General features: G+C 40.9%; 2 protein-coding genes across 3 annotated transcripts; both read left to right on the top strand.

Moving 5' to 3' along the window:
• The first annotated feature begins 30 nt into the window (after positions 1 to 30).
• On the top strand, positions 31 to 11,940 carry usp40 (ubiquitin specific peptidase 40). 2 transcript variants are annotated; one of them, XM_046412182.1, is made up of 31 exons: positions 31 to 753; positions 868 to 935; positions 1,024 to 1,137; positions 1,889 to 2,053; positions 2,286 to 2,432; positions 2,636 to 2,779; positions 3,257 to 3,385; positions 3,651 to 3,770; positions 3,894 to 4,001; positions 4,119 to 4,301; positions 4,436 to 4,571; positions 4,763 to 4,844; positions 4,959 to 5,130; positions 5,215 to 5,299; positions 5,390 to 5,460; positions 5,750 to 6,159; positions 6,237 to 6,384; positions 6,474 to 6,534; positions 6,827 to 6,880; positions 7,119 to 7,207; positions 7,383 to 7,469; positions 7,567 to 7,603; positions 7,786 to 7,850; positions 8,113 to 8,187; positions 8,282 to 8,509; positions 8,769 to 8,887; positions 9,012 to 9,077; positions 9,168 to 9,378; positions 9,625 to 9,720; positions 9,807 to 9,901; positions 10,048 to 11,940. In XM_046412182.1, exons 1-31 carry the CDS (start codon positions 558 to 560, stop codon positions 10,154 to 10,156), a joined length of 3,870 nt encoding a protein of 1,289 aa, XP_046268138.1. In that variant the 5' UTR covers positions 31 to 557; the 3' UTR covers positions 10,157 to 11,940. The 2 variants fall into 2 exon arrangements, with proteins under 2 accessions (XP_046268138.1, XP_046268137.1); XM_046412181.1 differs by having other exon boundaries at positions 4,433 to 4,571.
• Positions 11,941 to 12,760: 820 nt separating this feature from the next.
• On the top strand, positions 12,761 to 14,174 carry LOC124071556 (fatty acid-binding protein, brain-like). Its single transcript, XM_046412183.1, has 4 exons — positions 12,761 to 12,923; positions 13,189 to 13,361; positions 13,461 to 13,562; positions 13,846 to 14,174. Exons 1-4 carry the CDS (start codon positions 12,851 to 12,853, stop codon positions 13,894 to 13,896), a joined length of 399 nt encoding a protein of 132 aa, XP_046268139.1. The 5' UTR covers positions 12,761 to 12,850; the 3' UTR covers positions 13,897 to 14,174.
• The last annotated feature ends 1,622 nt before the right edge of the window (positions 14,175 to 15,796 follow it).

Genomic DNA, 15,796 nt, shown 5'->3' with positions numbered 1-15,796 from the left:
CAAGTGTGAGAATGCGAGACTACAAGTACCACAATGCACCATTCAGTCCCCTGCCAGGAAGAAACATGGCTGCCTACTGTTCGCCGACGTTATTTTTATTTACGTTTCGTATGTTCACGGTTTTAAGGCAGACAGCGGAAGAAAGAGCCAGTGACAGAACGTGTAGATACGTTTTGTAACAAATAAATCAGTCATCAGAGTTTCAGGAAGAAGGCGCCATTTTTTCCAGTCGTAGTGACACTGACTGTTAACGCTGCCGAGTGCCTCTTTTTTGTGATTTTCGCTGAGCTGTCAGGCTTCTCATCACTGTCGGACTGCGTCTGAATTGCCTTTGTTAGCGTGTTAAGCTAACTAAACTGCGAGTGAAACGCATATATAATTGTCGCTATGTTTAGCCCCGTGAAGTCTTCTTATTTCAGAGTCAGTCCGACCATTATCAACAGAGAACTCGGCAAGACCAAGATGAGATAGCAAGAGGGCACAACGGATTGCTAACACACGATTCAGGATTCAGGAGCCCCAGTTTAACTGAGAGAAAACGAAGGAAATCACTCAGCATGTTCGGGAATCTTTTCGAGGAAGAGGACGAGGAAGGGTTCGCTTCGTCCTCCTCCAAGGGGAGAGTTGTGAAGGGCAGACACGAGCCACCTCCTCCCCGAGGAAGAAGCAATCTGTGCGGCATCAAGAACCAGGGGGGCACCTGCTACCTCAACTCCCTGCTCCAGACCCTGCTGTTCACCCCAGAGTTCAGAGGTAAAGCCAGATTACTAGAGTATTATATAAGGGATTCGGGTCCACCAGTGCAGTGGATAACCAGGGGGGCGGTCATTATTTATTTACTTCAGTATTTTGTGTGTGTCTTTGCAGAGGAGATCTTCAGTTTGGGCCCTGATGAACTAGGATGCCTGGAGGAAAAAGAGAAGCCAGGGGCCAAAGTGAGTGCATGGACTGTAGGTGTAAGCATAGATGTAGAGTCTGCGTGTCTCTGTAAAGTGTAAAGAGGTTTTTCCTTCTTCTCCGAAGGTCAGAGTGATCCCGCTGGAGCTGCAGAGATTGTTTGCCAGTCTGCTGCTGGTGGACCAGCAAAGTGCCTCCACCGCCAACCTCACTGACAGTTTTGGCTGGAACAGCAGCGAGGTCTGTGTCCATTATCTTTGTCAGTGAGAAGGAGAAAGATAAGCTCATGTTACACTAAGCATTCCAGTGATTGATTCACCTTCCAGTCACATCAAGAAAATCACAAAAAAAGTGTAACCTGATTGGAATTCCATTTTGTCTGGAGGCATCCCAGCTGCAGTCATGCAAAATAAATACATGAAGATGGAGAACAGACAGAAGCATTAACAGAATTTCCCTCAGGACATGCAGAATCACCTGTTCCAGGTCAAGAATGTACATACAGTGATGTGATTAAACTTGAACCAGAGCTCTAAAATCATCAAAAGCTCATTCCTTACTACATGCCAATTTTACAGAGGTTTTTAGATAAAATAGTATGTTAATAATGATAAAATGACAGTTTTAAGTATACTCAATTAAGCCAATGTGCATTTTGAATCCTGCCTGCTTATTTTTTGTCATCACTGATCTGTTATTGGACTCCCTTGTCCAACAAGACATCACTCAAAAGTGTTTGGGAAGTTTCTAATGCTGGAGGCAAACAACAAGTTCATGGTGTTCATAAAACTCAGTCAAAATTATAGAAAAAAAATAGATTTAAGTATTAAATCAGTGGAGAACCATTTTGCTTTATTTTGGAGAGGTATGATTGATGTTCATCAAGTGCAAGTCTTGTAAGATGTCCTATTTGTACAGAACAGTAGCATCTAACTGGAACACAGTGTATGTCTTGCCAAAATTTGCTTCTTTTTCCATTGTCCTCTCTCAGGGAACAAATCAGCATGATGTTCAGGAGCTGAACAGGATTCTGTTCAGTGCGTTGGAGCACTCTCTTGTGGACACCACTGGTAGTTCTTTTATCCGCAGACTGTACCATGGGACCATTGTCAACAGCATTGTCTGCAAGGAGTGTGGCAATGTCAGCCAGAGACAGGTGTGTCAGTGTTCGCAGGCTTTCTCTGCCTCTCTGACTTGGCTCCTTTTATCTTGTGTATAAAATCCAGTTGGAAATGTGTTTTTGTCTCTCTCTCAGTAAGATTTAGTAATACTGACACAGAAGGAGTTGTTCCCATTTAATGAATTTCACTACTAAATACAAAGACAAAGAATACTAATTAACCAGCCTTGTCCTGTTTTGTTTGTGTGTGTGTATGTGTCATCTATAGGAGGACTTCCTGGACTTGACGGTGTGTGTTTGTGGCATGTCTGGCCTGGAGGAGACTTTGTGGAACATGTTTGTGGAGGAAGAGATGTTTGAGGGCAATAACCTGTACCGCTGCGCACAGTGTGACAGGCTGGTCACTGCTGCCAAGGTCAGCGCCAGCTTGGAGCCTGCATCAGCACAATAACAAAAGTTATAATACAGTGAACATTAAGAGATGGTAAAATTTTAAACCGTACATTAAAGGACTGAATGGAAAAGAGGATTAAATTAGACATACATACATAACGCTAAAAAGGTAGCATTGATTTGCTGTTTTACATCCTAACTTTGCTTTATTTTGCTCTTGTTCAGTCTGCCAAGCTTAAGAAGCTTCCTCCATTCATGACCATGTCTTTGCTGAGATTCAGCTTTGACTTTGCCAAATGTGAGAGATACAAGGAGACGGGGCGCTACAGTTTCCCCCTCACCATCAACCTGCAGCCATTCTGTGAACAGGTACTTTCTTTTTAGATTAAGCACAGTCATCATGAATGTTCTTCATTGTTGTTATGTTTGTTCAGTTTTCTCGCTTCTGTTAGAGATTTATTTCAGTCCTCTGCTCTTTGTCTCTCTGTGCCTGTATGTCTACATCCTCAGGGCAGGTCATTTCAAGGCCAATTCCTTAGGGAGTTGTGTAAACGTTCTGCTGTTATCAGTTTACTGTCTTTACAGTACCTTAGTGATACTGAGAGGTATATTTCATCCGCTTGTTGACTGTATCTCACTGAGGCGTCGTCAGTCCTGGTAGTATAGGATAGTATAAGTTATGACCTTACCGTGTATCGTAGTGGAGAGACAGGTATGCGGTGATCTGTGATCCTTATCTAAGATTTGTATACGTCACCTTGGAGAGCTGACTTCAGAATTGGCTTGGCTTTTGCTTGCACTAAGATGTCTTAATAAGGTAACTTATTATGTGTTTCTTTGTTACAGACTGATGGAGAGGATTCTGATTACTCCTACGAATTGTTCTCTGTGATTATCCATAAAGGTGGCTGCTATGGTGGTCATTACCATGTTTATATCAGAGACATTGATCAGCTGGGCCAATGGGAGCCGCCGGTAAGAAAAAGATAAGAGCAAAAAATGCATGTTATTAAAAAATAAGCATTCAGCAGTTGTGCCTGCTCTTAAAGAATATGTCAGCTGTGACTGAATAATTGCTCATTCCACATAAAGTTACTGTTAGAAACAGCTGATTGATAATACTTAGATTGGCAGATTTTTCTCACTTACAGTACCATCAGCAGTGTCAAAAATATGCTGATGAAAATCTGTGAGCTTTTGAACATGTACATTAGGAGAAATCTCTTTATGTTGCATTCAGGAGGAGGAATACAAACCCAAGACTCAGAGGAAAGTTAAAGAGGAGGTCAGGAGGGAAGTGCGTGAGCCAATACTTCAAGAAGATAACCCTTTGTCTGTCCTCACTGCCATTATTGCCCAGGTAAAGCAATAGCAGCTGTAAAAGCTTCCTTACTCTTAATTTTGCCTGGGTCATAGCTTTTTTTTCTTCTTTGAGTTCAGTCTTAGTTAACTGATTAGGAGATGTTGATTTCCTGTCCACTAGGAGCCGTCAAAGAGCGTCCTGTTGGACCAACTGGGACAGAGGCTTATGGATAAGATTGGTTCCTCCTGGAGCAAGAAGTTCCGAAAACACTGTGGTCCCATAGGAAAGGTATGCTTGATGTCTTTGTTTGTGTGTTTTCCTGAAATCTGGCATAAGTTGGGGCGTACTCCTCTTTATTTCTTCTACCCGTAATTGTTTATCTTTACTTTTTATCTTCTGCTGTAGTTCCTGCAGTCCCATAGTGACGTTTTCATGTTGGTGTCCAATGGCACTCGAGTGGCACTGAAGGCAAACCCACCGAGCCCTGTGACTGAGCCCCACTGCCCAGCAGAGCAGACTGCTAACTCTGATCCTTCAACACCTTCAGACCATGAAGTTGCTGAACAACAGCCGAAGCCTGAAAAAGAGGTATTAGAGCAGCATTTTAGTAAGGATTTTTGTTTTAAAGTGAATCCACCTACGTAATTCCTTCTAGGTCACTGCTGTACATCTTGTGATTACTTTGTCTGTTTCTCACGGTGTTTCTTCCTGTCTGTCAGCAGGGTAGCCACTGGTTCGACCTTAACGACTCCACGGTGAGCTCCATCAGGGAGTCTGACATAGAGAAGCAGTTTCAGGGCAAAGAGAGTGCATACATGCTGTTCTACAGAAAAACACAGCTGCACAGGCCCAGCGAAGGTAATGGACTCCATGTTTTGTATTAGCAGTGTAAAGTATGCGTTGGATCAGAGAGCGATGAAGAAGAGCAAGTAGTTTCAGTGGGGAAATGATTCAATAAATCACTGGTTTAATTTTGATAATCTGTCGTATAGCAGGTGAAATAATTACATGACTGACATGTATCTTGAGATGTGTTTCATGTTTTGCAGCTCTGTACAATCCTCAATATAAAGTTCCTCTTCACCTCATCCAGATGGCTCAGGAGGAAAACATCAGACTGCAGCAAATGCGGTAAAGAAACGCGCATTCATCTTACACTATTATCATGTGACTCTTTTAGCTGTTAAGTAGGTTCTGTTCTGTTATGCAAATTATTAACATCAGTCAACACCGTTTTCGTTACAGTGAGGAGTTTGAAGCCACTAATAACACTGTGGAGCTGCGTCTCCGCCTATCTCCCAATTACAAGCTAGAGAATGGAGCACTGCAGCCAATCAGCAAAGAGCAGAACGGGAGCACTGCTCTGAGTTTCGACCGTAGGAAGACCGTGGGAGAGCTTCGGTTAGCTATTTATCAGGTAACTTCATCCCCCAAAACACTAGCTGTTGTGTTTTAAAATGCTGGAAAGAATGGTAGTTCACATTTACCTTTGTTTATATAGATGCATCAACTGTGGGAAGGGGACATGGCTCTGACTGTGGCCAAGAGTCTCCCTGCAGGTTTGCACCTCTACAATACTCTTACAGGTGAGACACGTGCATGCAAAATACTTTCAGGAGGATATAAGAAGTTTTCCAAATGTTTTAACTAAATTCAGATTGTCATACTCTTTGCAGATGACAGCATCTCCCTGTACAGTGCAGGCATTCATACAAACACTGATCTGTTTGTGTGGAATGGCAGAGAGGTGAGGAAAGGCCTTATGAGACATACTTTTTCTCTTACTTGTTTCCTTGTTTATTTTAGTATCATATTTTAACTCCAAATTCGTTCAGATTATTGCATTATGGTCTTAAGTCAGTATTTTTTTTTTTTAATTGTGGAGAAAGGCAAGAACTACTTGAACATTTCTCTCTTAAAATCAGTTTGTTTGTGTGAGTTGGTGTCGCATGATGCCCATTGTCTTGCATTCACTTAAAACAAACTTGACACTTGATCCCGAAGGCCAACATGTCACTTGGTTTTTATCTCTTCAGGTGTGTGGTATGACTGTCCTAACAGGAGCCGAGTGGGAGCCAGTGCTGCTGACTGTAGTCCGTCCCTTTTTGGGGGAATATGGGGATTCGGTGTTGGAGGACAGGGTGGAGTGTGAGGAGGGAAGAGGAGGTTTTGAAAATGGAGGGCCTGGGCTCAAAAGGGAGGCAATAGGTTTTGCAGGTGCTGTGACTCTTGGGGAGGTGAGGGAGGCTTTGGGGGAGCCAAAGGAGAGCCTGCTGTGCCAGGAGCATAAAGGAGGAAAGAGAGGAGAGCAAGGGGCAGGAGAGGGCGGAGGGGCAAGTGGATGGAAGCTGTTCCCCCCCGATGACATGCAGCGGACGCTAAAGGAGCTGTCGCTGAAAGACGGAGATGCTCTGTTGGTGCTGGAGCCACAGTCCTTGGACAGCAGGTAAAATCCTCTGCAGTGTGTGTGTTTATGTTTGCTTCAGGTATGTGCTTTACTACTGTCTCCTTACCTTTGCTCAGTGTGTTCACTCTGAATGGAGACATCGTCACTGTGACTACACCGTGTGACTGCCGCTGGCTCCAGGTGGAGTTTCAACCACATGGAGGGGGAGGAGGGGAGGAAGGAGAGGAGAGGAGAAAGGTCAAGGTTCCAGCTACTGGAAATATGGTCGGTAATTTTTATGTGCGTTAATTCTGTCTGGTTGTCTTCTCTTCCTTTCAAAATATTAAGTCGTGTTTAATATGTCTCCTATACAGCTGCTGTGTGAGGTGAAACAGAGGGCCATAGAAGAGCTGCAGCCACAGGAGCAACCCCTAGGCAAGGCCCCCACCTCCCACACCCCCATTACCATATATATAATATATGTCAAGTCCAAGTTGGTATTTGTTTCATCATTAATGCATCAACACAATGCATCCCTTAAGTATATCAGTTTTTTTGGTGTATAAAATATGCTTGACGATTCACCAGTCAGGTATTTTTTATTTACATGGTCCTATATACCTATGAAGTCTCTTCTTTTTATCTTAGCTACTGTTGAGGCAATCACAAACTTTTATTTTTGTTGGGATGCATTTTTAAATCAGCTGTATTTATTCTGACTGACCAGGTGCACAGTACTGTCTGAGACAGGTGGACTGCACAGGGAAACTCCTTCCTCCAGGTACTGTGTCATTTAATGCCTGGGGTTGATTTTAATGGTGCAGATAACTTAAGAGCTGGAAATCCCCCTCACTTTAACAAAAATATTAAGATACGCATTCCTTTATGCTGCCCTCTCATAAAATGTTTAAAAGGTACTCCCCCTGCTTGTAATGTTTCTTCTCATCATATCTTTTTGAAGTTTTTAAAGCATGTTTACTAAGTGCACTTGGGTTGTCTCACCCTGTTTTACCTGACAGTGTGTGAGGAGTTGAGCGTTCGCGATGCAGGGGTGCGACTCATGACCACACTGACTCTCTGTCCGGGAAATGCCCCTAAGGCCTCACAGGTGTGTCTTTTTATTTGAAATCTTCAATAAATCCTTTGTACTTACAGCTGTGCAGGTGAATGTTACAGAACCTTTAAGTGCCAGTAAACCATTGCTGTCCCACATTTTGAAACCAATTGGAGTTATGAGCCATTAAAATGCTTGACTGATGAGAGATTTTCTCTTTGTGGTACAGCTTTTCTTGCACTTCTCTGTGGGTACAGCGCCCTCTGCTGGCTTAGAGATGGACATCATTGTGGAGAATACTTGCACTGTGAAAGAGGTGAGGAGAACATGTTCATGTTCTTATTTTGTGAAACCTTCAGTGTGTGTTTATGTTACGTGAATGTAAAGTTATTATTTTTGATTGTTATTTGCAGTGTCTAAAGGCAATGCGGGATGCTGTTGGACTTGATGGTAACATGATGCTTTTTTCCCCCTCATGTTTTCTTAATGTGCTTAACCTAACTTAAATGTAATGTGGACTTGCTTGTTGGGCATTGACTGTTGCTGTACACCAAGGTAATCTCTGCTGATTTTTGCTGCAGCACTTTGGTACAATATCTGATTGTTAATGTCATTTAAATGTGTGTTTGTAGGCACCTGTTGGCACTTGAGGAGGCTTGATTGGTGTGAAGAGGTTGGAGAGCCACTTATGGATGTGGTGAGGTTCTGACTGAAATATGAACAATATGTCACGCCTAAGTCGAACAGTGTTTGAGGTTACTTTTTTGTTTTGCTTCTTTTACTATGCCTATTGGGTGTACTTTTACACTTTTCTTTTTTAATGTTTATCTATAGGAAAAAAAAAATCATAGTGTCTTCTGAAAGTAATACCAAAATGGAGCCCACTCACATGACACCAAAACTCTGAGTAGTGTTTGAGATAATTTGAACAACTTCTACCAACACTCTTTTATTCTCAGGATGCTTCTCTGTCAGAGCTGAAGATAAGCAACGGAGAGACACTCATCATCACAGAGGGACAGCTTCCTCCCAAGGTACTTAAATGTTCTGAGTTTTGGTGGAGATTCTTTGTAGCATATAATTTTACCCCTCTCTTTAGCATTTGTTTTGTCTCTTTTTTTTTGTCAGGGTTTTCTCAAGCTCTCTGTGTGGCTGTATGTGGATCCCAGAAACAACCCCATGGATTTTAATCACACTGACAATGGTCACACTGAGGAGAAAACGTTGTACGTTGTGCCTGCAAGCGACACGTACAGTAACTCACCTCCTGTGTGTGCCGGCAGCATGGCAGAGCTGAGAGGTGTAGGACAGGTGGAGATATCAGACGAGGCCACACTGGAGGATCTTAAAACTCAGGTGGGATATGAAGGATTGAAAATTGATATTGAAATTGATTGATATTGAAAGCAGGAGCCAACAGTTGTCTGTGCTATGAGGGTAATTCTTAAAGACCCCAAATGAATCCTTTTAGATTCTAGTGGTTTTCACTCCCACTAGTTGGTTGAGTATATTCAACAGTGGTACTTTGTGTAGGACAGTTGCAGCATGTAAAGGAAACTTCTTCTCTTTTATAGAAGACTTAAAATTCAGGCCATTCCAAATGTTTCTGTATCAGGTGTTGACGCTGCCAGCCCTTCAGGATGTGTGTGTGCCTACTGCTGCATTCATGCGTGTGTGGCAGCTTGAGGGACAGAGGATGGCACGAATCCTCAGAGGACATCAAGTCACACTCAGGTCTCAACACTTGCAGAGGGTTTATTCCTTTACGTGTGTAATCGATGGCCAGTGAATTCTGTTAATTACAGATAAATGCAGATTTTTGAGTCATTGCTTTTTTACCTGCTTTCCTCCTGATCAGGAAATTGAAGCTGACCAGTGGTACAGACCTTTGTGTGCAACAGCTGCTAAAAGAGGAAGATCTCGGGTAAGGTTTGGAATACCACCAGTTTTCTGATTTGTACTTAATGTTATGTGTATTTATATCCTCCTTTGTATGTTTTTGTTTGTATCTCAGCCCTAAGGAGGTGTTGCTAAATGTTAAAATGGGAGTACCAGGGGAGAGGTGTTACTACCCTCCAGAGGAGTTGGTATGGGATGCATCCTGCGACTCCTCTCCTCGCTCTCTACGCACTTGTCTGGCTGCACACTTCGGCCTCTCTCCCGACTCTCTGCTGTTGGCCAAACACCAGCCAGGCAAACACACCTGGGAAGAAATCTCAAACTGGGTATGACAAAAACAGTCATTTCTTGTTTTTCCTTTTTTAAATGTTGGGGCAAATCCATATGATCTCTAACAACTGTCAATCTCATTCAGTTCTTCATTTTGTCAGGGTTTTTTTTTTTTTTTACATTTTTATTTCAAAAGCAAAGAAATTATCCCAAAATCTCAGTATTCTATCTGTTTTGCAAATTCATTCTCACATTGTCAGCGAATAATGTGTCATTTTCCCTTTTTTTTTTGGTACTTTCAGAGCCAGCAGGTCTCCAAAAAGAAAAAAAAGAAGAAAACAGAATCACTTCTGGGAGCACCATTTCACCTTAAAGATGGCGACACAATTGGCATCAAGGTTTTAATAAAACTCTGTTTGCTTAACATATGTTAGTATGTCTTGGTTTGAGAAATGCTTGAATCTTTTCTCAATATTTTCCTCAGAATCTTTTGATTGACAACAACAGGGACTTTGTCACTCTGGAGGATGAGCAGGGCCAGCAGAGACTCAGAGAGGAGGCAGAACAACGCAGGAAAGGGTGCGACTTTTCATGGACTTTTGTTATTATCAGCTGTCATCTTATACAGTGATTAGTACTGAAACAGTAATACCACAATGTTGTTCCATTTAGTTCTGATTATGTGACTTTCTTTGGTAAAATGTTTTGCCCTTGGTTCTTTTCAGAGGGGAGGCTGCTGGCTCTGATGGTATAGGACCACAGAAGAATACTGGACCAACCAAAGCCAGGAAACCAGAGGTGGCGCTGTCAATCAATGTTGGGGTATTCAGATAGCACCCTGTTCCTAGTCAGTCATAACTACCACATGCACACACCCAGATGCCACACTGCAGGACAATCCAGTTGACGTCAGTCTTGGTCATCTTTTTACTGTATATCTTTCAAATACAACAAAGATCTAGCTGTCAATTAATTTGTTCTTCTCATTGATCAGACTTGTTGAAAGGACGAGAAGGAATTTTATTTTGGCTTTTTCAGTTTTTCTTAAGTAAGAGTTAACTGTAATTTGCATTATGTCTATGCAAAATTATTGAATCTGTTGTCTTGCTTCCTATCCCTGCATAATTTCTCACTTCACCACTCATGCCCCTTATTTAATTACTGTTTTTTTCTGAGGGATATTTAAAGACAGTCTAATTTTCAGGAGAAAAAGATTGTTTTGCTGTTAATTATAATCAGAGAAAACAGTTTCTACTTTTTTGGCCATTAGTGGCTGGTTAGTTATATACTGACATCTAATAAGAGTTTCTATCTCATATACTGTTTTGACAAAAATGTAGCAATCAGGGGGAGAAAACATACTGGTAGCCGCCAGCCAGTGGCATTTAACTTCTGACATGTTTGATAACTTGTCCAGCACAACAAGCCACCATAGGAATCAAACACGTTGTTGGATTTCGCTGTTGCTCATAAAGTAACTTGTTATTTTTATGATAAACCTGCCACTGCGTCAAGAACAAACGTCATGGGCTTGTTTTAGGTTGATAAGGGAGAGGAGAGATAGGCCTTAATGTTGAGAAGCCTCAGTGCTGCTCTGTGCTCCCTACCTCACTCTCTACCTCTCTCATTCTACCTCTGCCACCCCCCTCCATTACCCTCCTTCCCCAAGTTGTTGCCATAATTCCTAATTTTATTTTCCTAACCTCAAACTGTTCAAGCCCCTGATGTATTAGTCAGCTACAGTTTAAATAATTTTGATAAATTGGCACATATCTGCCTTTGTTCGCTTTTAGTCATAGTCTGTAAATGGTTAGATGACGTAATAGTTTTTTATTGGGCATGCTCCAGCCTCTTCAGCAGAAGAAAAATAAAACGCAAAAAACTAAAGCAGACGCTTTCCACCTCAATCTGTCATTGCACCGTCGAAGGAATAGCTCTACGAAGTCAAACATCATTGTGGTTTGCGACCATTTGTGACGTCAGATGAATTTACTGCTCCAGAAATATACTGTAAAATGATGCATTCATATCCTGTGGCAATTCTCCTTGAAGGTAAAGATCCCTGAGTTGCTATTTGAGTTTTCATTGTGGAACATTTAATGTTTTGTTTGCATGCACTATATGTGAACTTCAGGGAAGTGAAAATTATTATTGTGGATAATTTAATTGACAAAAAGTGACAAAATTATGTTTATACTCTGTATATGAATTGTGATATATTTTCTATGCTGCTTGCAGGTTTTGTTTCATGTAATTATTTAGGCTTAATCAGTGCCAAGTAGAATTTTTTTTTTTTTTTCAAAGCAGATACAGGAAAACCGACAATATACTCAGCAATAGTGAGATTTAAATTTGTATCATATGGTATTATTTACTAGTGTTACTGATTAAATCTTTGGTGTTATTGATAAGAACTGGCCTGCTGTATTATGACAGTGGACATCTCTTTGTATCTGTGTCACATTGTATCTGCAGGAAGTATTTTATCAACAATAAAGTTGTACAGTAATAACTTTCCCGTCATTTCATGTTAATTAGGCTCAAACTGTGATTTGTAATACTGACTCTAACAGCCTCTTAGCCATGTTAGTGTCATGGCTCTAACCTGACCTTCCTGACTCTCTCTCAACTATTGTTTGTACACATAACAAAGTGTCTCCCAGAATAAATGAAATAAGTAAAAAAAAAAAAAAACAAAAAAACAAAAAACAAAATCTGTGTTTTATATATATATATATATACACATAATTTTACCAAACATGTCCTGTGATTTATAAACAGAGCCCTGCTTGTATGATAAACATTAATAAATGCACAGGCCAAAGAGGCCAGAGATTCAATAGGGAAGAAGAGCCCTATTTGTAATTCTTGAAAGTTGAAACAAAGTCTTAAATTCTTTTGTAATATTAAGTATGGTCCTATAAGAAACAAACAAACAAAAAAAAATCCACTCTAATATGTTCTAATAAGGGAATATAAAGTTTTATGGGATTTTTAGAAATGCGTAGCAAACTTTTTTGGAAAAGACAAAAACACTATAGGACTGTTTTTGGACCAAACTTAACATGCTAAACCAGCACAATGAACTTTGCAAATATTACTGACATATTAGCATAGTAGTGTGCGAGCGTCCACGCAGCTAGCGTGGCTGCACCAAAAAGTTCCGTCATTTGGTGTATTTTTGGTTATAATGACTTAATGTAAGTGTGATGTATGTTAAAAAAAAAAAACATTTGTAGTAAATAATTACTGTGACTGTATTTTCATGTTAAGCACGAACAACAGTATTAACAATATATATAACAATAGCCGTTCATACAAAATATGTTGAATTAACTGCAGATTTTGCGGTGACCAATCACAGCCCATGAAGCGTCCGGCTCAGCCAACCAGTTTTCACGCTGCGGCTCAAGTACCGCCCCTTGTCACTGTATTAATTTGGCAGACGGACACGCAAGGTTTATTGCGGGGAGTACAGAGGTTGCCTGACTTTGTAATACTGAAGTGGACCGATAACGCTTTGCAAAAATGGTTGATGCTTTCTGTGCTACATGGAAAATGGTCGACAGCCAGAACTTTGATGATTACATGAAGGCACTTGGTGAGCAAATTTTCTTTTAATTTTTGTTTTCTGCAGAAGGCTGCGCTCACTTTACAATTGTGTTTTACTTAAAGTAGCCTAGTTGTATATTTTGCTCATATGTAAGTATGTATGTGTGCATAAGTATGTATTTTAAAATATATTTTCTGTTATTTTTATATAAATATTTTCGGGAACAAAGGAAAATAAATCATTAATGTCTAGCTTAATGCACCACTGCCGTTTTTAAATTTGCATTTATTTACATTGCTTTTTTTTTGGACAGGTGTTGGTTTTGCCACAAGACAAGTTGCCAATGTCACCAAACCAACAATAATTATCAGCCAAGACGGAGACAAAGTGGTGGTGAAAACCCTGAGCACTTTCAGGAACACTGAGCTCTCTGCCAAGCTGGGAGAGGAGTTTGATGAGACCACACCTGATGACCGACGTGTCAAAGTAAGCTGAGTTACAAGCCACATAATCTTCAATGTGACATTTGCTCTAGCTGGAAGCTGACCTGCGATTGTTGCAATTATGCTGTGCTTATGCTTGCAGTCCACTTTCACCATGGAGGGAGGCAAACTCGTGCATGTGCAGAAGTGGGACGGCAAGGAGACCAGATTTGTCAGAGAAATCAAGGATGGGAAGATGGTGATGGTAGGTTTAAATAACACACATAACTTGTCTGAATATGATATGAATTTCTACAGTGACAACTGAAGAGAAATCTTTTTACACTGGTTATTGTGGTTCCATTTAGCAATTTGTTGACCCATTTGCTCCATAAACAAAGTTCAAAGGTCTTTTGTAAAACATGCCTTTTGACACTGCAATATTGCAATAACTGATATCATGTTAATTAAACATATAAACTCGCTTCCATATGCATGATTTTTAGACATCACATGGTATTTTGCTTTTTCTCTTCTCTGCCTCACAGACTTTGACTTTTGAGGGAGTCCAGGCAGTCCGCACATATGAGAAAGCCTAACTTTACCATGTCATCCCTGCACTGCAACAAGGTGTCCTCCTGCTTTGTTTTTTTTTTTTTTGTTTTTTGTTTTTTTTTACAAAAAAACCCATAAAAACAAAAGTGTTTTTACAGTATGCAGTGATTTGCACTTGGTTTGCTGTTGTAACTTGAGATAAATACTTTGGAAAATCTTTTTGTAAGATCTTTTGTAAGAAGTTCAAACTGTGAAGGGGCTAAATTGTTTCATTCTGAGTATCACATGTGGAAAAGGGAAAAAAATAAAGTACCTGACTTAATGTCTCCGACTTTTCAGTTGCTCTTTAAGAAGTGTGAGGGCACAGAGCTCTCTTTCTCATTTAGGCTGTTATTCTTCTGGCAACTTTGAATGCGGCCTTACATTTCTTTTCAAATATATCAACCTAAGTTGTGGGAACACTGCTCTCCCTGTGATGGGTCAGTTCCAGGTGACAGCTGCAGGGTGACGGTGCAGGCCAGAGCTGACCGGGCAGCAGCGGCAACCAGTGTGACCATTGAACCCATGGGAATGAATGTCCGTTAGTAACCCCCAGATGGTCAGAGACGACTAGGAGCGGGGGTGGGGGTGGGGGTGTGGGTGGAGGGTGGTGATGTCACTGGGATAATCCGGTTTTAGTCGTGGTGTCATTACGTAGAGGCATCATTCGATGGTGTGTGGACCAACCGTGATTGAACGCTGCCACTTGGATGACAGATGACAACAATAGGGGAGGACAGGATAACGCTTTGTATCAATCCAACAACCCATGGTTAGTAGTTCAAAGTCTACAAATAAGGCCTTATTGATCTCTAGCTGTTACAAACAAGTGGACACTGTTTTAAAGCTTTGTGTTAATTTTAAAGTTCAGTGGAAAGTTCCCTCATCTGTTCCTCGTCTTTCCCACATTTTAAGAAGCCAGGCTAGAGCCTCTCTGTGAGTTGTGTACACCCTGCTGAACACTGTGACTACAAGTGGCCATTCTTCTCATCTCAACACACTGGCTGCCAGGTTTTTGGCCACTTCTAAATAGTATACGACAAAAAAAAAGAAAAAAAGAAACCGTGGTAACCAGAGTTGAACTCATTTGACCGTCTCTCACTGAATTAATTTAAATTAAAATCTTTATCTTTATGCTGCAGTCATGGTATGCCAAAAATTGCCCCTACTCTCACAAAACCGGGCTCAAGTCATTTGCATAAGTATTTGGGGTGAAACAGTTAAAAGACAAGCTCAGGTCACAATATTCACTGCAGCACAATCACACTGAAAGAGGAGCTGGAGAAACAGTGTGAGATAACAGTTTAATGTAACTTCTTCTGCCCTCAGTACACTTCCCAGAAGAACAGCAGGAGATTCCTCTTTGTGAGGAATCTGTGTCAGTGGTGTAAACTGACCTGTAGTAACCCTGCTCTTGTCTTCTTAGGGAAATACAGTGTGAAGGCCTGACCGCTGACTGTACGCCACACACCCTCATCAGGGATGTAGCTGCTAGTGAGAGAAGTGACAGTGGTGGAAAGTCACAAAGCACATTTCCTCAGTTCCTGTACTGCAATTCTGAGGCACTTGTACTTCGTTTGAGTATTTGCACTACATTTATTTGACAACTTAAATTATGAGTTACTTTGCAGATTTACCTTCTTAATACAAATGTTACATATATAAATTATGTATTATTATAGATGAAGATAAAACTTTGAGGAAATTCACAAGCCATCCAGCAGATAAACTATATAAGGTTAAACCATCTTTACCTGCTTCAACATTAAAGTAATGGACACATTAATGCAGCAATAATTACAGTCCAATAGTACATTTACTTAGGTAAAAATGTAAATGCATGCACTGTGGTGTTTCTACTGTAGTATAAAATCTGAGTACTTGCTCAGATCTGGGAACTGAGGT

This window comes from Scatophagus argus, chromosome 15 (assembly GCF_020382885.2).
Source record: "Scatophagus argus isolate fScaArg1 chromosome 15, fScaArg1.pri, whole genome shotgun sequence".
Classification (NCBI taxonomy): Eukaryota; Metazoa; Chordata; class Actinopteri; family Scatophagidae; genus Scatophagus; species Scatophagus argus.
Note: the sequence above shows the minus strand (reverse complement) of the source record. Positions and strands in the feature narration are given on the sequence as shown.